The sequence below is a fragment of the Tyto alba genome, unplaced genomic scaffold (genome assembly GCF_018691265.1).
Source record: "Tyto alba isolate M040663 unplaced genomic scaffold, T.alba_DEE_v4.0 Super-Scaffold_8, whole genome shotgun sequence".
NCBI lineage: Eukaryota > Metazoa > Chordata > Aves > Strigiformes > Tytonidae > Tyto > Tyto alba.
Window position 1 is genome coordinate 8,683,680 of NW_024881329.1, and position 24,065 is coordinate 8,707,744.

The following is a 24,065-nucleotide window of genomic DNA, read 5'->3' on the forward strand; positions in this document are numbered from 1 at the left end:
ATGCTTTTTGACAGATTATGTGGTTAAAAGTAACAGAAATTAACAGAGAGCCAGTCACAATGGTGCTGTTTTGTCAAATGTTTATTGGATTGATTTGACAGTAATTGGTTGTCCCAGGTTCTCAGCTGATTTTGCTTAGTGTTCTGGATAGATGGAGGTGTGGAATCATGGTAGGCTCCTATACTGCCAGCATTCAAGAAATCAGCTCTCATGTTGAGATAGTTTCTACCAGCAGCGTCACAGGAATTCTGAAATCCAGTGTTGACTCTATCTGTTTTATGTGTATGCATGATCATGCAAAAATACAAATTTTTGAAAGATTTTACCATCATAATACAAAGTCTAGGTCATCAAAACAGTACAACATCCAAAATGAAAAGATGGAACATCTTTTCTTTACTCCTTAATTCTCTTCATTTTTTGAATTAAGTAAAGGAATTACTGAAACAGTAAGGGTGTAGAGCTGTTCACATTCCAGTTTAGGCTGAGGTGATCACTTGCCTATGAGGTAAACTCCTTGCAGTTCTGCCTTGTCTCTGACAAAACACTGGAGTCAGTGAGTAATTGATGGATCATGTGTTAAAATGGTGTCCTTGCTGCAGAGGTTTCATGCAGTGTAAGACGATCATTAGAAGCACTTCGGAGTCAAAAATCAGAGAGAATGGGCTCTGAGGCACGTTTGCACCCTGTCTTTAATGTTGTTCCATGATGGGCAACTGTGTGTTTATAGAAATGTTTTTTGCAAAACTGACTGAAAGGATCAGGATAGACCTTGGAAAGATACACATTTAGTTTTAGGGAAAACATCATTACTATGTTTCATTATGTTTTTATCACTAATTTAAAAATAAGACATTTAAATGTGAATCTTCAGAAGAGAAATAAAATATATTGTCTTTGAGAATAACTGTTTCTGTGTTGAAGTAATCAAATACAACATTTCATTAAGTCAGTGTATTGGATGTCTTGACAGGTGCATGAAAGGTCACACACAGGAGACAGACCGTATCAGTGTGAACATCCTGGATGTGGCAAAGCTTTTGCAACAGGTAATCTTTTGTGGACTAGCTCCTCTTGCTTGTTAGTGTGAAGTTGTCTCTGTGTAAAATAAGGTTTTAGTACTGTCTGTTTTTAAACTGCTAAGTAAAGAACTTGGTTGAGAAAACTTCAAAAAAAGTAGTCATCATTTCAGCTAGCGTAGCATATAGAAAGGATGGAGGATTTAACTCCTAAGTTACTGAAGGAGGAATGAGGTGAAACATGACACTTTATCTTACTCTTTACCTGTCATGCTACAGTCAGATTTTATGTTGAAAAAATAGGCCTTCCTGAAGAAACTAATAGAGTAAATTAAACGAGGTTGTAATAAGAAGCTGAACCTGTTGGCTAGAGATAAACATCTGATCTTCTGTTCTAAATTTGAAAATAACTTTGGAAGATGCTGTTTTAAATGTTCTGTATTGAATTTATGTCAAAGAATTTTATGTGCCATTAAGTGACCTCTATATTTCATACAGGCTACTTTGTTCATAAATGGTGTCCTCCCCAAGATTTAACTTGATGGTGCAAAATCCTAGTATGAGGAATGAAACAAGGAAGAAAGTGAAAGAGCAAAACTTCTTTCAAATTTGAACTTCGAATGTAAATTAGTATGAGGCTTAGAAAAGCTAGGCTCTATTTTTTAAAAAAAAAAAAAAACACTAAGTTTTTTTTAAAAATAACTTAATTGACCTAATACAATGCATACTGTTTCTTTGAATAGAAACAGGCAAAAGAAATGCTGATGAGAAAGCTCAAAAGGGAAACAACCACACTTAGAGGGTTGCACTTAAGTTTAATTGCAGTGTTTTAAAGGGATTTCAGAACTAGATAATGAAATATTCTCTTCCATTGTAGCAGACTGATGTATGGCTATAAACAGCTGTTTATCTATTAATACCATATTTTTGGTCAAAGCCATTGTACCACTGTAGTTCAGCAATCCTTGCCTTTGATAAAGTTAATTTTAAGTACTGAAAGCTCCCAGTTTAAATATGAAGAACTCTCCTCGGTTGGATCATGAAATTGAGGTTTTTTAGATGTAGGAATGAATTAATGCTCAGCTTGACGTGCTTTGTGTTTTTTAAAACATTAAAAATAGGAATTTCAGCTGTTTTAAAGATGTAGTGAGAACACACTGTGAAACTAAAGCAGGTACCGTCTTCTTATAGACTGCTAGTTTATTTTGCAGATATAGACATCCCTTGTGGACACAAGTAAAATTCAAGTTCATTTTCTATAAAAGCTGTTTGAGGGTTCTCTAGTCATGATCTTTTCAGGGAAGTGCAGAAAGGAAAAGCTTGGGAAAATCCTCTTCGCAAAATAATTTACAGAGGGCCTGATTGAAAGATCACTTTAGACCAGTAGAGTTTTTGATGAGGATGAGTTCCTAAAAGTAATCTTAAGGGGAATAAGTGTCCATGACTGCTATCAGTTGGCACCTATATATGTGATGATGTTAATAATACGGTTTAAAATAATTAGAACAACTTTGAGCCGAAATAGCAGTAGAACTGCTGACTTCATTAATGGTACTGATTTTTGTATCAGCAAATAATTAAATGTCATTTTGATGACAGTGGTGGTAGGAGATAAAAAATAGATGGAATACAGAGCATACAGCTTCGTCAGAAGACAAAGTATTTGTTGACAGTATAATCACTACAGTTTATCCTTATGAAGGGAAGCAGAAGCATTATGGAAGTGTACTTCATAAATAAGGATGAAAGCTGTATCTAGAGTTCTGCTGCTCTCTATGGTAGAATGAAGAGTTTGTGAAGAGTGAAAGAGCAAATTTTACTCGTCAGGGAGCTTCCTGATTGGAATGGCAAGCTCAGTTTTTGATGGTGATGGCTTATGAGTATCCTAATTTTGCCTTTATACTATTATAACATCCTTTCTTATCTTCAGGGTATGGGTTAAAAAGTCATGTCCGAACACACACGGGTGAAAAGCCTTATCGATGCACAGAAGAAAATTGCACTAAATCATTCAAGACTTCAGGAGACCTGCAGAAACATATCCGAACCCACACAGGTACTATTATCACCCATTATTTTTTTGTTAATTCACTTAAGTGGATTTTTTTTCTCTTTGATCATTCTATGACTTTATACTTACAAAATCAGCCTGTGTATATTCTCTTTCTGAAGCCCAGTGAGCTCAACAGCATTTCAGGATGGTAAGCATTTATTGTAAATCCAGCATGCTTTTCCTGGGAAAAGTGCTTAAACATTCATACTGCCACTGCATATGCACTACTTTTAGCAATGCATCACTTACATTGTCACTGAGTCACCTAGTGCCTTTACATTTCATTTGCAGCTGTAACAGAACAAGGAACTTTTCCTCAATAATTCAGCTCACCTTTTAGAAATGGCATCGGTGTTCTTAAGTTTTGGTGCTTTAAAGGTAACTTGCATGCCAGATTCACGAAGCTTGGTAGTTCTGAGCTTGTTATCCTGATTTCCTTTCTCTTCTTGCAGCAGAAAAATGAACAAAAAATCATAGAAAAACAACTGTTACTAAAACTTTCAAATGCATAAAAAATAAAATCTGACATTTTGTCTAAAAGAAATTTAATTTGAAAGCCAAAACACAGATAAGTTCTAGACAGCGTACACTACACTCTGCAAAACTCTGTGGGTGCAAGCACATGTAAACAAGTTTGCACAATGCGTCCTTTGCTCCTGAGAGCTAAAAAATAAAATAAAAAAAAAAATAAAAAAGAAGGAAAAACTAAAAAAAAGGGTACACTTAAATGTAGGAAGAATAATCTATTGCTTGCTTACCTATTCCATTAAGTATGTTTTTCCACTGAATTTTCTGAATATCAGAGAGTAAAAAAGAACAAAAGAGATAGGTTTTTCTCAGGTTGAAAAGCACAGTGCGGGGAGGGGGAAATAAAATCAGAGAATAAAAAAATGTAAAAATTCAAGATTGCATTGAGATACTTCTGCTTTCCTGGACTTCTGTATTCAAAGAGAGTCTGTTGGGATTAGTACTATCTTGATGTTACAATATTCATTAGGATGAAGACACAGAAGTGTCATCTGTTTTCAGTTCTAGAAGAGAACTGCTTGATGGTATGTAGTACATCAAGTACAGACTATGAACTGAAAGATTGCTGTAGTATGGACAACAGCTTGATTAGCTGTGGACTGTTTTCTTTACTTATTTGTGGCCACAGAAATTGTATGGTAATTTAATTACTTAATTTAGCAGTTGAGACAAAAGACTTGAGCCAGCCCTGTGTAACCATTTACTCATTGGAGCAACATTAATAATAAAAACATAGAGTTCGGGGTGTCTTTTTTTAGATTTATGAGTAGTTGCAGGAAGCCAAAGAATGAGAAGAAAATTGCACCAAGTCCTTTGTGCAGATGGATGGAATAGTGTGTGCTCATACCCTATGCAAGCTGCAACAGTGCACCCGATGGAGGCAAGTCTGGGCTCTGAAACATTTTCATTCCTTTATCATGTAGAGCAGGGTTAGTGCTTTCTTAATTTCCTGCCTGTTTTAGCCAAAAGTGATTTTTCCCTCTCTTTCAGTGGCAGTCCAGTCTCACTTTCTGTTGCCATCAAATGCTTGCCTTGGGTTCTTCCATGGCTTCCTTAGACATACCACTCTGGTATCAGAAAAGCTGATGTGGATGGTTCCTCATAGCTGCTGTGGGGTAGGGCTTGAAGGCTTCTGACTTGCTTTGCATTTGTAGTGCTAGAAATCTCAGTCACCTGGAAACAAGTTGTTTTTCTAACAAGCACATTAGAAACTTAAAAGCTGGCTTCACCAACCGGTGGGATGACATTCTTGCGGGCATTCTTTAGGAGCAATTGTTTGGATTTCTACTGCAGGGTCTGTTGTTGGGCGGGGTTGACTCTGCAACCCTGCTCCTTTTAGGCGTGACTTGAGGTCCTGTGCTGAAGCAAGGATTAGGGGAGCCATGGTAACACAACACTGAGGCATGTATGCTTAATACATACACACTGCCTTGGCAGAAAGCTGAAAAACCTTCCTGAAACGGCTGCGCTAAGGAACGAATTACAGTTTCGTCTGCCAAGGAGCCAACTACTTTGGAGTTTTGTGGTATTAGTGTCTCTATCAGGACTTTGGTTTTTATTTCTAAGTACATAATGTATCTGCAGTGGTAATCTGCCCTCTTGCTCTCAGATTCTTCTCTTTGGTAAGCAGTACAGTGGGTGGAGTGCATTTAGCTCTAGGAAGTGTGAAATTACAGTTTACAGTGGGACATCGCATCAGGTGGCTTGAACTTCTCCAGAGTTAACCCCCTTCACTCTTCCCCTTGGTATGCTTTCATAGATCTGAAGGGTCAGGGGTATTGGGGTATTAGACAGGGGTTGGCCTTACCCTAGTGTTCATGGTGAAATGCTTTGGTGGAGTGATGTAAGTTATTGTGCTTATATGTACATTGCACAAATTGGCTTATTTTTGAAAGAACCTGTACTAGGGATTGCTTTGGTTTTGAGGTTTGAAACTTGAGTTTCAGGGCTGTCTCTTTAAAAAGTTGGTTCTTCTCATGTAAGGTTAAGTGGTTTTTATAATGAGTTTTACTGATCCATTTGTATGTTGGTTATATGCTAAATCATTAAGATATTTTTTTCATTTTATGAATTTCAGTTGACACATGTACAAATGGTATGACACACTTACTTTGGATAATGTACGCATGATTGAGGGGTGTTAAGTACATGTCAGAATATGGACAATGTGGAATCTAATCCAAGCAACTGAGTCTGTTTTATACATCATAAAGAACTAATCTAAATGCTTCATAATTTAGTTTACAGATTGTATGATTTTCCAAATATTGCCAGTTTTGCTAAACAGTACAACACTCCATGGTGGTATGTTCTTGGTATTTCTGAGGGTCTCAAAGTGAGAAGTAGGTAGCTTTAAATTCCTATATTCAGTCTAAGTGTAACTTCAGGATTTTTGTTCTTTTATAACTTTTGCATGTGTACCTTTTTCTTTTTTTTCAGGTGAAAGGCCCTTTAAGTGTCCATTTGAAGGATGTGGCAGGTCGTTTACAACATCTAATATTAGAAAGGTTCATATCAGGACACATACAGGCGAAAGGCCTTATTACTGTACAGAGCCAGGATGTGGGAGAGCTTTTGCCAGTGCAACTAATTATAAGAATCATGTGAGAATACACACAGGTATGAGTGATGTTTTGTATTTTGAAGTGTAATCTGCTTGGGAGAGGCTGTGTTATTCTCCTTAAGAACATTGTTTTGACACATTGTAATTGGGTATAGTCATGTTTATATGACCTGGCTTGGTACTTTTGTGGGGGCCTTGTCTCCCCTCAGCTGAGGAGAGTTAAGCAGTTAGGTTTCCTGCCTTGCTTTCAAGGCAGAATAATTTTGGTTTGGATACAATGTTCTTTAAAATGAATGCAAAACCTTGTCTTCAGTGAACATTGGGCTAAATCTTTAATATGGTTCTGGGGCTTGCCTCCATTGTGAGCTGCTTCTTAAATAAACAACAGTAAAGCACAAGTCTGAGCTTGACTTTGGCTCACTGTTGTGAGCCATCCTTTCATCCCAGCTGTATTTTCCTTGCTGCTGGAGCGGTGGTCAAAACCTTCTTTTTATAGATGAAGGTGAAAATACTTACCCAACTTGATTGGCAGAGTTAGTCAGCAGAAATAATTGGCACAAATTTGAAAGCTGCAAAAGGCAGTGATAGCCATATCATCTTGATAGCTTTATAGAAGAACAGACAAGTCTCTTAGAGGTACGTTTTGTATTTAAGATTACCTTTTTGTTTATAATGTAATTTGGACATTTGTTTAACTGATTTTTAAATGAAAGGTGTTGTTACATGAAACCATAATTGTTTAAACATATGCTTCCTATAGATTTCTTCAGAGTTTAAAGACTCAAAAGTAAGTGAAATCGTATTAGTGTATCAACATACCTGATCATTGAGGAAAAGTATATTTTATATATGATTATATATCCAGTAATAAAAGAACAAAATTCTCAATATGATGCCAGACTGACATCGCAGCTTTCAGCCAGTATCCTTCTGTCTTCATCAGAAGGATGTTTTAGATGAAATAACAGGGAAAAAAAGGGCCCAACTTTCACTGACAGTAGTTATTTAAAACAAACAAACAAACAAACAAAAAAGCAACAGTGAGAGGCTGCATTGATAAACTTTGTGAGCTTGAGCTTCACTGTTGCTTTTGAAATTGAAGTATGGTTGGTAGTGAAGGTGTCACTAAATATCATTTGTTGAAATTTTTTGTGCATCCCTGGATAAAGTTCTCTTTCTTCCTTTTGTTTTTCAATACAGGGGAGAAGCCCTATGTCTGTACAGTTCCTGGTTGTGATAAACGTTTTACAGAGTATTCCAGTTTATACAAACATCATGTTGTACATACTCATTCCAAACCATATAACTGTAATCACTGCGGGAAAACATACAAGCAGATTTCTACACTTGCTATGCACAAGCGGACAGCACACAATGACACAGAGCCCATTGAAGAAGAACAAGAGGCTTTTTTTGAACCACCCCCAGGTTAGAGCTTCAGTCATTGAATCTCTTGTAAAAAAATGGGTTGGATAATATTTTGCTGGGTTTTTTATAACCAAGGAAATGAAAGCATAGCTAAAAATCTGAAGTACTTAAGTTATTTAGCTTCTTTGTAGGACTTCTTAGTGTGGTAGGCAACTTGTAAACAGAAACTGGGAGAGTAATTGACCAGATCATAAACTCATTTATAGCAGTCCTGGGGATAAGAGAAATTTGAGTTGCAATCCCAGTGAACCTGCTATAAACATGAATGTGGGAGGGGAACTGTGAGAGTCTAAAACATTTATTTTTTCAACCTAGTGGATTTTTCTTAGGGATTTTTTTAAGAGTATGTGTAACACCATGGCTGGTGACAGTCTCCTGTGCAGGAGTAAAGGCGCTGCCTTGAGAATAGGAAAAATCTGTCTTTGCAACACCCTGATACTGTGCTGGTTTCGCTGTGGTTTATAGCAACTTTTGTAGACTGTCCTGGAGGCAAAGCTGAAAATAAGCTCATGTGCTGCAGTACTCCTTTGAATATGTTTTTCATGGTGTCATGAGTATGGAATCCTGTGACTAAAAGATCAGACTGAAGGAAGTACTGTGGCAGGACAAATATCACTTGTCAAATTGTGATTTTTAGATGTGACTGAAGATGAGAAATACACATGCAAACTGTTTTGGTCAGAAGAGTTGTTTTAGTACATGTATGTGGGAAACTGCACTGAATGCACCTCAAGATTTGCTGCAGTCTAATTCCTTCTTTGAAGGGAATGATAAGGTTCATTTGCTGAGGTTAAACATTTATTAAGATAATGAACTTAAGTCTTCATACAAAGGCATCATTGTGTTGTTCTGTATGTTTGTTAAGTAATAACTGTTTTTAAAAGCTGCCAGTTGTATTTGCATGGAGCCTCTTATATGGAGAGGTTGACATTTAATGATTGAATTGGGAATGATTGTCACCATTTTAATAATGGCTTATAAATTAACTGTATATTTTCTTTATGTGTAATATTTACATGTGTAAAAACTCATTGCTAAAAGATTAAACTGCATGTTCCCAAAACAACAGACTTCCTGGCTTGCTTTTGGTATCTATTTTTTCTCATCTTTTCATTAAAATTTTTCCATTGGAGTGTTTAAAACCTTCAAACCAGGCTGGCACTTAATCCTTGCCATTTGCTTTCCTGACAGCATTTACAATACGTAAACTAACCTCTTGCCTTCTTTCTATCAAATAGGTCAAGGTGAAGATGTTCTCAAAGGCTCCCAGATAACCTATGTGACAGGTGTAGAGGGAGAAGATGTAATTTCTGCACAGGTTGCTACAGTTACTCAGTCAGGATTAGGTCAACAAGTAGCACTAATATCCCAGGATGGAACCCAACATGTAAGTAACCACAGTGTTGAAGAGCTGACAAAAATACCTTGAGAATTGAGGCAGGTGTTTGCATATACTCCATGTGCTTTCTAAAATCAGTTAGGATTCTTGATAAATATGTATGTGGGTTTCTTAAGGAAGGAAGCTTCTTTGGAGCTGGGTCAATATATGTTTAGAGTTGGGCCTCCTCTGGAATACGTAAATTAAACCACATATTCTGACACCTGAAACTGTATTAAGACAAGGATAGCTGAAGAATCTAGTTTTGTAATCTCTGTCACTTTTAAAGTAGGCACAGGCTATTTTAACAATTGTTACATATATAGCATAGTTTCTGAGGTTTATTTGATTAATATCTGATGGTAGCGCTTTACACGCTGTTTGGTAGTGTGAAGTTCTTACCATTACTAACATAAACAATGATAAGGAATGTTCTGATTCGACCTCCAGTTGAAAATTCCTATGGATATATTTTTTAAGGATTCATATGGATATATTTTTTAACGATTACACATGAAATGTGATTGGGAGGGGATTTCATCGCAACTCTTTTGTTTAGCTAATGGCAATATATCAGAAGGCAAATGGGGAAAAGTTTATATCTCCGCTAGAAAGGTAGCTAAAATGCCAGTAGCACGTGAAAAATATCTTCTAAATTCAAATTGGAAATGAAATTTAAAGGGGGGCTGTTACATTTCCAGTCCTGAACACTCCAGCAATACTAAGTAAGTGGCATTTTTACTCACTAAAATGAAGGCCTGTAGAAGCCTTGACATGGAATTCTTGCATTTGTTTAAATTACTTTCAGCCTGACTTTAGTTCTGGGATGTTTTATTACCTTGTAAATCAGACATCAAATCACATATCTGATACCCTAATGCATATATACTGGAGAAATCAGTAATTTATATCATTAATTTTTTATTAATTGTTTATTCGTGGTTTAAATTCTAAGCCCTTAAAGGCTTCTTCAGTATTTCCATGAAGAAAAAAGCATGTCAGGTGGTGCTACCTTGAGTCACACTGTCCGTTATGCAAGACATATGCATAGATAATCTATCATGCAGTTATTTGGGATGTGATCTGATTAACATGGAGTTGTAGACTCTGGCGTCAAGTATGCATCCTTTTTACTGAGAACCATAATTTTATTTCTGTAAACAGATAATTGTGACAGGTCATGGACTATTAAGATCCCAATCAGTAAGATTAATGCGATCAGGTTCCTTGGTCTAAGATGGGGACTTGGCCAAAGAGTGACAGTGATTCTCAAAGAATGCATGAGTATGCCAGTCAGGCAGTGGAATAACGGCTACTAGATCTGACCAGTATGTTACTTGTGAACATGACTTTCTGTTCTGGATTGCTACATATTTTGTTTCAAATGAAGAACTTGAACTAGTAGGAGTATTCCTCCTGAGTCAAGTAGCAGGAATTTGTTTGATAAATGCTGTTACACTTAAATGCATATCATAATTTTTTTCAAACCTTACTTAAAAAAAGACGTTATGTTGCCAAAAGCTAAGACTCAGGTATGGCTTCAGCAGCAAGCAAACTACCTTTTTTTACTTCAGGAATTATTTTGTGTTTCAGGTCAACATATCCCAGGCAGATATGCAGGCCATTGGCAATACTATCACTATGGTAACACAAGATGGCACCACCATCACAGTCCCTGCCCACGATGCTGTCATCTCTTCTGCAGGAACACATTCCGTAGCAATGGTTACTGCAGAAGGCACTGAAGGACAGCAGGTAAGATATTCTGCATTCATGTATAATCTTTCTTTATAAGATGATATAAAATAGGCACCTATGCCATCACAGTTTTGTTATTCACATAGATTTACCTAAGTAAAGCGGTTTTCAACATCTGGCCATAGCATTCCCCTCATAAGAGTATGATGAGTTCTACTGCAGTACCATACATAAACATGTGGTAGAGTGTTTTATAAACGTTCATTGGGCACCACAAAAAAATTTTGAGGTACCAGTCCAGTCACTTAGGTGTTCATAAAATAAGATGTAGAAATGCTAAATGTTTCCCCCAGTCACATAGCAAATGAGTGGCAGAGCTAAGAATAGAACCCAATATGAACTGTAACTTTATCACTTTTAATATTATGGGACTGCAAGTTATTTGGCAGAGAGGAAACATTTGTTCATCTATGTATTTGTGGGCATGGTTTGAATATATAAATACAATAGCTAAGTTTTATAGTAGAAATACAGTGATATAATTTTTAATCTTTAAGTTAAAATGCATTCCACTTCTAAAAATGCACCACGTGAAAATGAAGATATTCACTAATCACTGTGCTCTGTATGTATAAATACTCACAGGCTTGTAGGCACATTTACTGAACTTCTGTGCAGTTCTGAGGGTATTTATACTTTGAGAGACAACAGGTAACTTTGAGAACATGGCAATGGTAACCTTTCTTAAAAAATATATCTTTTGCACAATAAAGTTATGCTTATGAATAATCAGAGTTTTTAATTTAACTTTTAAGATAACAATTGTATGAGATCAGTAACAGATCTGTCATGTAGTTGATTCTCTTCCTTTGCCTTTGAAGGTTGCTATTGTGGCTCAGGATTTAGCAGCATTTCATAGTGCCTCATCAGAAATGGGACATCAGCAGCACGGACACCATTTAGTGACTACAGAAACTAGACCTGTTACATTGTTGGCTACATCCAATGGAACACAAATTGCAGTACAGGTAAGACAGTGATAAATGTGTTTTGGAGCGTTTCGTCTAGAGCTAGAAGCTCCTAATCATACAACAACATGATTCAAATAAGCTTGGCTCCCCTGAAGAAAGAATCCATAACCATATGATCTGATACTGTAAATAATAGATAGGATTAGGAAGAGGAATAATAAGCACCTATTTGTCCAAAACTACTTGTAGAACTTCCAAAAAGGGGGGAGGTTAGGGGAGGGTCAAACTTCAGGCTAACTGAATCGTTCATGGAGTCACAGGTTTTCTGTGGAAAAGCGCTTTCATTCATCCTTCAGCATTATATATAGAGCTGATACATATAAAGACAAACTCTCAAGGGTAGATTGCTGTGAACTTATACAGATAAGAATGACTGAATTTGTTATTTGAACCTTGAAATGCTAACAGTGAAAAAGTGTAAACAGTTACATAGAAAAATCAATAATCAGAAATCTCTAGAAGTAGTAACCTTCTGTTTATGTGTCGAATCAGCACAGTACCAGCAGCAGTCTCTGTAAATAGTTCCTCACATTGCCAAACACTGTAATGAAGGAGTAATTTCTGGGTATGAAGGAGTTTAGTTTAAACTGGGCTAATTTAAAAGAAGGTGGAAACCAAGCACAAATTAAGCTTTTATGTGCAAAGTAACCAAAATCAAAACCTAGACAAGTATTTTCATAAACAGTTTATTCAGAGGGAAGCTTGGCTTGACTAGATGGAAGGTTGAACAAAACTTCTGACGCAAAAGATGGCCAGTATGCTACCTTACTCACCCATTAAATAACTGTGTATATTTTATTTTTGTTATGTATGATATGATGGTAGGCTAAAAAAGCTTTTGGAAATTTTAAATCTGGAAGAGTCAGTATTTTAAAAATGCATCTCTTTAAATGCCACTGTAGTCAAGGGTCAGATAAATGACTGAAGGATCTTAGGGAAATTGCCACTCCAATGACAGAAGCCAATTTTAAACTCAACGTAAAATAAAAGGAATTGAATTAGTTTAAATTTTGGGTTGCATAGTAGTATCAGTCCTGCAAAGTGCCTAATACTTTTGGTCTACCTTGTAGACCTCTTGATTCTGTGCTTAAGTATGTACATAAATAAGAAGTCCAGTGGGAATGTAATGAAACTGCTTTTGTATTCAAATTTACTGTGGAATTGGGACTCAGCACTTTGTGGGTTTGATCCTATTGTTGTCTGAGTATCACAACAGGCACACATTTTGTTCTAGAGAGCATGAAAAATCACAGGACCTGAAACAGCATACTTTTCTGTGCATACTAGGAGAAGGATAATTTTCATGGATGTCATACACCCTATGAATTGCAAAGGGAGTTGAATATATGCAACTGTCTTGAGTATGGTTTGCGTGATGGGCCTTACCTCTGACAAATACCAATGTAGAACAATATCAGTGTGGCTATGCAGAGAGGAGATGCTCGAAAGAGTTTCTGAACAAATTGGTATTAAGCAGTGTAAGTTAATATGTGTTCTTGGAAGTAGCTTCAAATAGGAAAAGAAATGTAGAAAATGCACTCAAAAATTTCATTTCTAGGAGGTAAAATATACTTCGCATGTGGAAGTAACAGCAACCTAAGTCTGCTTCCTTCATACTGTTCATATTTGCTGAAACTGATGAGATCAAAACCTTTAAGCATTTGAGTTTCAAGATTAATGCAGCAGTCTTAAGTGTATGTATGCATAATATTCTCTTAAGAGCTCAGATTGAAAGGAATTGTGTTAATATCTTCAAGCAGAAATGAGATATTGTTATTTTCCCCTTCGTTACATGGAAAGTAGTAGGTCAGATGCTGATTGAAAGTTGAGAAGCTCTTAATTCTGAACTCCTGTCTTTTGAGCTAAGTTGCCAGTAATCAAAACTGCATGTAAGAGAAAGCATATCAGAAGCCAATTGTCTGCATGAGAGAAAAAAAAAAAAAAGTAACTTATACCCTCAGCATTGTGTTCTTTGAATGAAAGGAGAACATAGGCACTCTTTGTACATGTCCCTCTGTCGTTACCAGCAGTGAAGCTTTTGGTGAAGTATCTTAATGAAACTTCAAATATAAAATACAAACAGAAGAGAGAGAATTCAAAATTAAAAGGATTGATTATTCCTAAGTTCTTGATTGTTTCTCTTTTCTACTTTGATACTAATAAATGAATCCATTTGGTTTCTAAATACTGCTAAAGCTTATAGCCTGATAGTCAGATTGAAGTCCTAAGATGATGGTAACAGAGCTCTTGATTTGAGTGGCCCCAGAATGTTATATCCAGTGACTGTAAAAACAAGTTACAAGCAATATTTAGAACTGTCTCACTAGGTCTATCCATCTGTCAAATAATCTGGTTTTACTTTTTATACTCTCATACATCTTTCTCCCGAACCAACAGGTAATGGCCAGCTTTTTTAGGTTGAGGTTGTCTTCAGTGTTCCCATCATTGGATGCATGTTCATTGTGTACATATTATAAAACTCTATGAATTCTTTCCCAAAATTGTGTCCAGCTGACTTTATTCAGGGTTGGTTGATGTTGCTTCTGACAGTGCCAAATACACTGATGGCTTTGTAGTTGCAACTACAAGGTAATTTCCTCTCTGAACTACTGTATAATTGAACAGTGTCATCATGAGTGCTTCGTTTATACAGTCAGGATTCTGCAATAAGTATATACTTTTTTTATATATTGTCATATGTTTTTTCAAATAACTGACTTTCTGCAAGAGAGGTAAGAAAAATGAAGATGTTTGTTTGCTTTACCAGTGTTAAAATGTAATTCAACAGCCACCATGACTTTTGAAAGCCTTATCTTAGCTCTGCTATGTCTGCCAAGTTGAAATATCATCTAGTTTGTGTCATGAAATGTGTTTACCATGCAGCAGTCCTTTGAAGAAAATTTATTTGGTGGATACATAGAAAGTCAGTTAAATCTGCTATCAGAAGCTATCTTAATTGTCATGCTGATTAGATAGGTGCTAGTATATATTACCCAGAAGAGGTGTGACAATACTGATCGCGCTTATTTGTGCTAAACTACTGATCCATATCTAGATCTTTGGTTTCATCTTTATTTTTTTTTATACATTTATAACCACATGTAACATTTTGAATTTATTTACGTTTAAATGCATTTGTTTCAGCTTGGAGAACAGCAGTCTCTGGAAGAAGCCATTAGAATAGCCTCCAGAATACAACAGGGTGAAACACCAGGGATTGATGATTAACTTCTAAAACTGCTACCAGAACAATAGAGTGAAAGGTATTTTATTTTCAATCAACAAAGGTCCATGCCAGCAGCAACGCATAAAAAACTTTGAAGTTCCCCGCTCACTGATACTGTGTACACATTTTATGCAAGAGCGAAGAACGTTTTGTAAGTTTTGTGTACATAACCCTTGGAATGGACTGACATAATCTACTTTCAACTGTTGTATATTCAGGAATATGGATTTAGGATTATATAGTAAATTTCCTTGTTATCCTTTCATCAGATTTCAGACTGGTCTACAAGCAAATGAAAAATTAAATAGAAGTATTGGAATTAATTTTTAATGTCATGTGCAAATAATGAAGGCATTACGGAAGATTTCAAATTTTTAAAATACTATTAAATATCTTAATTTCAGGAACCCTTACAAGTAATAAAGATGACAAAGCCTTTTAAATTGCATTCCATAAATGAAGAAGTCTTGGATTTTGAGCCTACTGTAAATCTTCGTATTTTGATTTGTTTCACACAGATTTGAGTATTCTTTAGATTACCCCCTCCGTCTCATTATTGTAAATACAGACTGTTAATGCTGGAAGTGCTAATTATATAATGTTTAAATTGGATTATGTACAAAGGAGAAACTTTGGTTGTTCAATATTAAAGGAAGTAAATCTAATGATTTTGTTTCTTTACATATTTTACTTAAGATGTTACTGTCAAATTATTATGCAATAAAATATAGCAAGATTGTATTGTCTAGATAGGATGATATTGTCATGTGACATACTGTTTTACTTTTTAATAAGACTGAAGTTCACATTATTTATTTATGGCCTTGTATAAATTTTTCCAAAGTCTATTTATCATAAACTTAAATTTTTCACATATTAATTTTAAACATAACCCACTATAGTGTATTAAGTAATTAGTGTTAATAGTAATTTTAAACATTCTAAAACACTACAAGAATGATGAAAATAGTAATTAGTCAACAAATCATGACTGAAAAGTAAATTACCTGTTTTCAAGAGGAATATTTTCAAATGCTGCATTTGCAGCATAAGTACACGTACTAATAGTCTATTTTCAACAGTTCTGAGTGCCCGCTGCTACCATTCAGTACCTAGGATATGCTGATAATCAGTGCTTTTGAAAATCAGGACACAGGCTACTAGAAAAAAGGGATTAATTAATGATGATGTAAGTACAATGCTCCTCTCCACCTATCATTCTGTAAAGGAAAAAAATCCATTGTAGATATGTCTGTAACACATAAAGTAAAATGTAACTTGAATTTTTTTTTTTTTTTTTTAATATGAAAAAGTGTCTTTACTCTTGTCTTGTTAGTAAGCTTGTTAAGCAAGTTAAAATTTTTTGGCTTCATGTAAGATTCAGTGCTTATTTTAGATGAGTGTCAAGAGCACTTCTGAAACTGAAGCCTCACATTTTACCTTCTCAAGGGAAGGATTAAACATCTTCTGAATGAAGTGTTAATCAAGTAATCATTTTATAAATATTGAGAGGTACACATTTTACATAAAAAATAAAGTCCATCACTACGTACCATGAGGTATTTGACCTCAAAAAGGCCAAGTTTTAATAAAGTGAAGTTAATTTATTGTGAATTACTATATCAGTGTGAGTTGCAGCCTTTTACGTTTTTCATACAGATGCCAAACTGAAAAGTGCAGTGAAAGAATACAGTACTGTGGGATAGATGTGGACAAAGCAAAGACTATTCTCTGCATCCATTACAAAGTAAAACTTGGAAACAGTGAGATTGTAACTTTTGTATAGGATTGAGGCTGCTTGCTCACTTAGGTGCCAGTTTTTCTGAAGTGTTGTAATTCTTGATATCCGATGGAGATAAATGTACTATGCAAGGAGGATTAATTGCCTGTCAACTAGATCAGTTTCTTAGTGCTTACACCTTTTAGAAATTAAAGATGTATCATTTGACATGAACGTTCAAGGGTTTTTTTCTTAAATTTCATTGCTAATAGTGTCTGGAAACAGTGGCTGGAATGGTGGCTTTGGCTTAGCAAAGACATAACTTCAGTTCTTACTTCTCATTTCCCAGGACATTTTCTGACCACTGTACAAATGTGAGTATTTTTTCCTCTTTCATACTAGTTGGTATGCTGCAAGGCATTCAGAACTAGCTCAGGAAAAGCTGCAGTAATTTAAATATTACTTCTCTTACTGGTATCTTACTCTTGCAAAACTCCCAAGTCAAAGGTTGTGCTTCCATGTTGTGCTAGCTACCCCTATAGAGGAAAACATACTGAATAAATAAGCCACACTGACTTAGGCTGCTTAGTGTTTAAAGACAAACTGATTTGATTATATGCGTCTTAGCCGTGAGGGCTGTATTCCTAATAGACTTGTTTTCAGAGTGAAGAGACCTGTGTGATTTTTCCACTCTGCTTCCATTCAGACCAGAGTGGAAGGAGCTGTTTTGGTAAACTGATGCTGCGTGTTGATGTCAGCAGGACTTGTAGTGGAGACTAAGATGAAATCGGGTTAGATAAGAATATTGGTGAAACAGATTTCAGGAGGAATAAAGAAAGAATATGACAAAAAGGATTGGGCATGTGGCAGTAGAAATCTCTGTCCTTTCCCCATAGATATCACTCCTCTTTTTAGAAGTTATGTCTCAAAGGGAATGCTTTGACACATCAGAAGGAAGTAATTTGTAAAAAAGGAGTCCTATAAAGTAAAACAGCTTAGTATATCACTTCCTCTTAGAAATTGGCTCCCACATTTTCAGCATTCCCAGTCAAAATTTTTCTTTCAGATTTGAATTCCAGGCCTACACCAACTCCTCCCTTAAAGGAATAAAACCAAAACCTCTCTAGACTTTGCAGTCAACTTATCCCTTTTAAATGTTTCTACAGTTCTTCACCATGGTGGGCTTTGCTTTTCTTTACTGTAGTTCAGTGCCTCTCCTGATAATAGAGAGAGGCAATTATTTTCGGTGCTCCAGGCTGATGACCTATTGTGCCAGACACACTACGCATAACAATAGGGCAGTTTTTACCCTAAAGAGCTAATGCCAAAGCACACATGAATTGGCTGATTCTGGAAGAGTGTGTTTTTACAAGAGTAAATCCTGAAGCCTGACAACAAAGTTGTAAACAGCATAATCCCCGATGGTATAATTAATCTCAGCAACCCATCAGCTGACTGATACCAGAGTTTTTCAGGCACAGTGTGGGAGAAAAGGCATGTGGTGTCTGCTTAGCACACAAGAGAAGGACAGAGCTGATATGGACCATTATCTATGGATAAACAAGATGTCTGAGCCTGAAAGGCAGTTATTCTTAAACTTTACCCTAGTTCCTAATGCTCATAACCCCTCAAATACTGCCAGGAGTAATTCATTTGACTCTGCATACTGTGTACTTCTCAGAGTGCAGAGTCAGGGAGCCTTCCCCAGGGATGGGAAGCTATGTAATCAGTATTTAGCCACCAGGAAAAGATGGTATGGAGTTAGGATGTGTTCAAGAGTGTTTCTGAATCTGGCAACTTCAGCACTACAGCAGTTGAGGTGAGATTGCACACTTTAGATTGACCATAGCTTCTACTTACCAAGATGTAGAAGTGCCCTATAACAAACCTATTCCAGTCATTGAATGGAAACAATTAAATGCTCTCTAAATTTTTCTGTGTAATTCTCAAATATAGCACAAATTAAACTTCACTAATAGTTGGGTGGGAAGCAAAATTATTTTCTTAAGCAGTAAGGTGTTGAGGAGACTGGAAATAAAGGGTAACTTGTGTCCTGTTCAGCTACTACTCCACAACTGTTTGGAACTTTAAAAATAAATATTTATTCAGCCTGCATCATTTTTGTCTTGAAAAAGATAGACAAGGCATGTGTTAATTTCTTTGCAGGTACATAAATTCAAACTTCAGCTGGTTGTTGATAGTAAGGGACTCCTATTTTTTATGCAAAGCACTATATATTTGAACACCAGATCCCCCCAAAGTATTTTTTGCTCCATTGATAAAAACGTTCCAAATCTTGGGCCCCTATGACAGGAGACCAAAAAATCAAGAGCTGCTTTCAGTTCTTGTGTCATAAATAGTAAACTATATTCCAAATAAGACATAGAAACAAGCATTTTGCTTTGTTATGTTTATTTTAAAATGTAGCTTAGGTGTTGCCAGCAGTTTGACATTACTTTGATGCTAGTTTTCATTCTGCTAGTAACGTTCACTTGTCCAAAGGAAAATCTAACAGTCTAATTAGACCATCACCATCAGCAGTAAGAGGTTGACACCTAACCCTATCAGGAATGTGATACCAGACTTTTTCAACTGAGGGTTATATTCAAAGCAGACTTTAATTATCCCAATAAACATACAAGCTTGTATCACCAAGCAAGCATTTTGTCCTACACAGTCTGTGTATCTCTCTCTACTGGAAAGTGACCCTCTTAAATCCCATCCAGCTCGGGTTCTGAAGCAGTAAGAGATTTTATATTAATTATTTTTATTCTGTTTAGATTATTTGAAGCGTTTTACTCAAAGGAATGGCAAAACATTTAAACTTTAAGGGCACAAGTGATTGTGGAATTTTTTCTATAATAAAAAAGTGCCTTGCTACTGTGAAAACCCCAGCATTTTACCCTATCTTTTGTTTAAATCCCTCACCAGCCTTTAGGTTGACTGGCTGCTGTATTTTACTTATTTTTCCAGGGAGTTTTAGACTCTTACCATGTTACTGCTTGATTCTGTACTATTTGGCTGAGAGACCTCTGAGCAGGTATATTAGTGAGGTAAGACAAGGAAAAGAGACTGACTTCCTAACATCTGGCAGATCTGCTGGCAGAATGAAACTACCACATGGCCGTAGAAAGCCCCTGGAGAAACAACAATGTTCCAAAGGTACATCTCCAGTGGGCTTTTTGCTTTGGTGTAGTTAATTCAGATTTGAATATAGCTTGTAATGACTGAAAAATCAGAAAGTACAAAAATGGTTTCTGAGACAGGATTAGCTGCTTTTTGGTTTTAAACAGATATATTCAAGACAATAAGACACAGATTTTTTGACTGTATGTAGGTTCCTGAAGATGTTGTTAGTGGGAATAAGGTGGCTGAGCTTCTTTAAACTCTTACTAAGCTTTTATCTTTTTATCTGCATCTTTAAAAAATGTTTGCAAAATGTCTTACATTCAATAATATGCACAAGAGATTATTAAAATGAATAGTAGTAAATTTGAAAAAAGGCAGAGTACCTCTGTCATGGTTTTGCATGTTCCCTGAAGGAGAAAAAGGAAGGAAGTTAGTGATACTGGTAAATTAGCAGTGACTAGTTTCTGTGCATTAGACATTTTGAGGTTTTTAATTGCAGATGAAATATCTTGACTTCTATACTGATCATTTTACCTTCAGCACACGAATGGAGCATTCTAATTGTACCTGTTTTCAGTCACAGCAATCATTCCGTCTCTTCAACTTTTAGGATGTTTTGGAGGAAATTTCTGACACGAATACAACTCTTGGGAACAGATTCTTTTGCTATTGTCTTTGTAAGCAGAGATTTCAAGTGTTGAGGCAGACATACAGTCAAAAAGACAGTCACTAAAAACTGTTTAGAGTGTGTGTTGTCATAGTCACAGAGAAATACTGAATTGTATGTGACTGCTTGGCAAAATCTGTGCTTTTTTAATGTACCTTGTACAGTATAACTTCTGAGTCTCTCCAGATCTTCCCTTAAATTTCCAGATTTTCGGCCCAGAAGCCTCTCTCTGCCTCTCTCTACCTTGGGAGGCATCCTAGGTGCTGTCAAATTCCCCATTCTATTTTCTACCTTGTTCTCTTGCTGTTATTATTTATACTCCCTGGGTGAATACATCCTTGAGAAATGCTCTACTTGCATGCAAACCGTAGGCTAAAAAGAGTAAAAGGACTGGCAGCATCAGTTACAGGCATGTCTTTGGACACAAAGTCTTTGATGGAGAACCCATTCAACTCTGGACCTTGTAATGAAGAAAAAGAGGTTGCCAGCTAACAGCAGTTAGCATCACGACCCCAGATAAAATAAATCTTACACTGTTCACGTATAAGCTGTCAGTGGCCTGGAGACAACACCTCCCGGTTGGCACACTACCACTGAGATCCGTTAGCCCTGTATATGCCAAGTCTTGCATGAACACTGGAACACCATTGCTGGCACTGGTGACAAGCACACTGGTCCGTAGGTACCTGGTGGAACGCAGGTATACCGGGAACAGCACAGATCTGCCCCTGCTCTCTGTTCCCCAGCAACAGCCTTAGCACAGGTGGCTGTAGTGTTTGTCTTCCATATAAGTAACTTGACCTTCCTTCTCTTCTGCTTTTTCATTCCATTTACCCTTCTCATAATAAAATGAACTTCTAGTTTCACAACTATGCTGGCTGATGCAGAATGAATTTCACCCAGTTTTTGGTAGAACTCTTCCAATTTGATCAAAGTGGTTTTGGGGGCTGCAGATTAACTTGTAAGTGTAGGAAATCCTGACAAGATGGCAGCGCACCCACTTCTGTGGCAGTTTCCTCTGACAGACAAATTGGCCGCTGTTCCATTTCTTTCCCATTTATCATTACTTGTGTTCCCCTGCTACCCACCAAAGAGGGAACAGTGGCTTCCCTTGAGCTTGAAAACTAGTTAAAAGCAGCTGTTTGTCAGTGAGTGTGTGCTGCCCCAGATAAGTATTTCTGGTAGCAAAATCTTCAGTGTATCAGACCGATATACTTATTTTTTAATTTAAAAGCAAGTATTAAAAAAACCCAGAAGCTAATCTTGCAAATATATTCTGAAAACCCTAGAGCCACTCAAATTTGTAGGAATATCAGTCAGGTACTGCCTGGACTTCAGGTTATGTGCTGTTAAATGTATTTGGAGGATCAGGGCTTTAGTTTGCTGGATCTACAGAGGCACAAAGGTGCAATTTAATCAGCTTCAGAGAATTTGGGATGAATTTGACTTGGAGAGTATGGTGCAGTGGAAGCCTGCAGAGCTCTCCCCACTCACTACTTCTCCTCCTGTGATAATGTCTAAGGGAATTGGTTCTGCAGTGCTTTTTAGTTAGGCTGTGTACAGGCCTCCTAATGCTAGTTATAGTGGTGTCATGGTGGACAGGATAGCAGAGTTGTCACACTCCGTCTGGGGAAAAATCGTCTTCTCTTCAACACAACCATTTATGGTCCTGTCTAACTACAGCAAAAGAAAAACTGATGCAAATTCAGAACAGCACATATGTAGAGCCTAGGAATGTGGCCCTTATATAGCAACTACATGTTTTGTTATCATTACATATTTATTCAGTACTTCCTTTTCTTACTTGCTCTCAGTTTAGAAATAAATTTTCTGTTAAAACAATTGTGTTACTGCTGTTCCTTTCTCTCTTTATTCCTTTTTTCCTCTCTTCTTGTATGTGTCTTCAGAAAGACTTCCTTCTTCGTACAAACTCTGAATAGTTCCATTTAGTTTTGTCCCACTTAAATTGTTCCAGTGGTTAGCAATTTATTAGTTAAGTCTATACAATAGGGCTTCTGAATTTCAGTTTGCCACTCAGGCTCACTAAATACCTGTGACTATAGACTCCAGAAAGCAACGCAGCACCAGTTTTATTTAGGTTGAATTTGGGAAGGAAACCACAGCTTTGACATTTCAGGGGGAGGGATGTATTGAAAGCTTAAATTCTTTAATCTTTGTTAGAGAAAAGGAAACATCATATATGAATAAAACAAGCCACAGTTAGTGGCTGGGATGTTTTAAGTCACTAGGAGTTGCTTTTCATCTCCATCTGTTATTAACTGAGAAAAAGATGGAGATTGTATTTCTTTAATAGCCTTCTCTTACATCATCTGTTCTAAAACTTGAATGCTTCAGTTAGTATTTGCAATACAGTGCATTTAAGTTTTAAAAATTACTATTTTTAATGGGATGTTATTGTGATTCTAAATTATTGCACACCGAGCATGTGTACAGCACTTGCTTTGATGTAACTGTATCTCTGTAAATGCTGCCCAATCCCATTTTCATAGGTTATGTTGGCTACTACCAGTTTTCTGAAACTAGTTTTTAGGAGGTTTCCATAATCTAAAAAATTATCTTCTTGTGCCTTCTTATTGCTTGTCCTGAAAACAAAAACTGTCTTAAGCTTTCAGGCCATTGAAAGTGTGAGAAATACAGAGAGATAAGATATTTAAGAAGAAATGTTTCCATGTAGGCTTTATAAAAGAAAAGGGTAGTGACCCATGTGTTTCAAGGTGACTGAGCTCCAAGCAAAACCATTTCACTGCGCAGGCACAGTGGGTGTTGGTGAGTACAGAGTTCTACTTATGACTGGTCTGCTTAGCTAAGTTAATTTAAAATGCTCTTATGTTTGTACAGTGCTGGTGACACAGGCAGTTGTCCCCACACACTTTTCTGGTTCAGTCTCTGCAGCGTACTGGCGAGAACTCTTGGGCACAGCTGTGCTGCCCTGCACAGCAGCTCTCCACAAAGAAATGGGTATTTTCAGGCAGAGAGGTTAAAAAGGAAGAATAGGTAGCAGAGGTGGAGTATGGGACACTAGCATCCCTATGGCATTTCTTACATCCCAAATGCACGTGGGCTTGGAGAGCGGCAGTAGTGTGAACAGCACCAGTGTGCAAAGGGGGAAAAAAAAGTATCCTGGTATTTTTGGTTTGAGCCTCAATAGAAAATCTGTCTAAAAATAATTACCTGTTGGAGATACAGGTGTCCTGTTTCAGGAGACAGCAAAGAAGGGCCACAGAGTCCTGCTGTTGACCACAGTCCACCCACTGGAACTTCAATAGCAGGAACATCTGTGCCCCGGCTGTGGCCGTGGGAGCTGCAACCGTGTCCAGTGTTGCTTCTGATGGTCCTGCCCATGGACATCAAGGATCAGCAGCCCAGAGGCAGGAGATCGGCAAACAACAGAACCAGGGCTAAGTACAAACTTTATTTTCTATTGACTGGGCCTTGGGTGTTTGAGGTATCTTTGAAGCTCTCACACTCACAGTCAGCCATGTAGAGTCCCTCTGTAGTAGTAGTCAGCTCTCTGTAGAGGTGTCCCATTTGCAGCAGATGAGGTTTTTGTCTTCAGGGAAGGAAGGGCAGGCTTTGAGGAGGAGGCTGACCAGGGCATGGGCTG

The 24,065-nt window shown here is 36.9% G+C and overlaps 1 protein-coding gene across 3 annotated transcripts in view; it reads left to right on the forward strand.

The window, feature by feature from the left end:
• ZNF143 (zinc finger protein 143) overlaps nt 1-16,872 on the forward strand; it is a 41,632-nt gene extending 24,760 nt beyond the window's left edge. For all 3 annotated transcript variants that reach the window (XM_042784775.1, XM_033006882.2, XM_042784774.1), the window contains 8 exons: nt 974-1,049; nt 2,950-3,075; nt 6,040-6,219; nt 7,364-7,591; nt 8,830-8,978; nt 10,563-10,724; nt 11,549-11,695; nt 14,843-16,872. In XM_042784775.1, the coding sequence (XP_042640709.1) occupies nt 974-1,049; nt 2,950-3,075; nt 6,040-6,219; nt 7,364-7,591; nt 8,830-8,978; nt 10,563-10,724; nt 11,549-11,695; nt 14,843-14,926 (1,152 nt within the window). In that variant the 3' untranslated portion in view covers nt 14,927-16,872. The remainder of the gene's footprint in view (nt 1-973; nt 1,050-2,949; nt 3,076-6,039; nt 6,220-7,363; nt 7,592-8,829; nt 8,979-10,562; nt 10,725-11,548; nt 11,696-14,842) is intronic.
• Nucleotides 16,873-24,065: the final 7,193 nt, after the last annotated feature.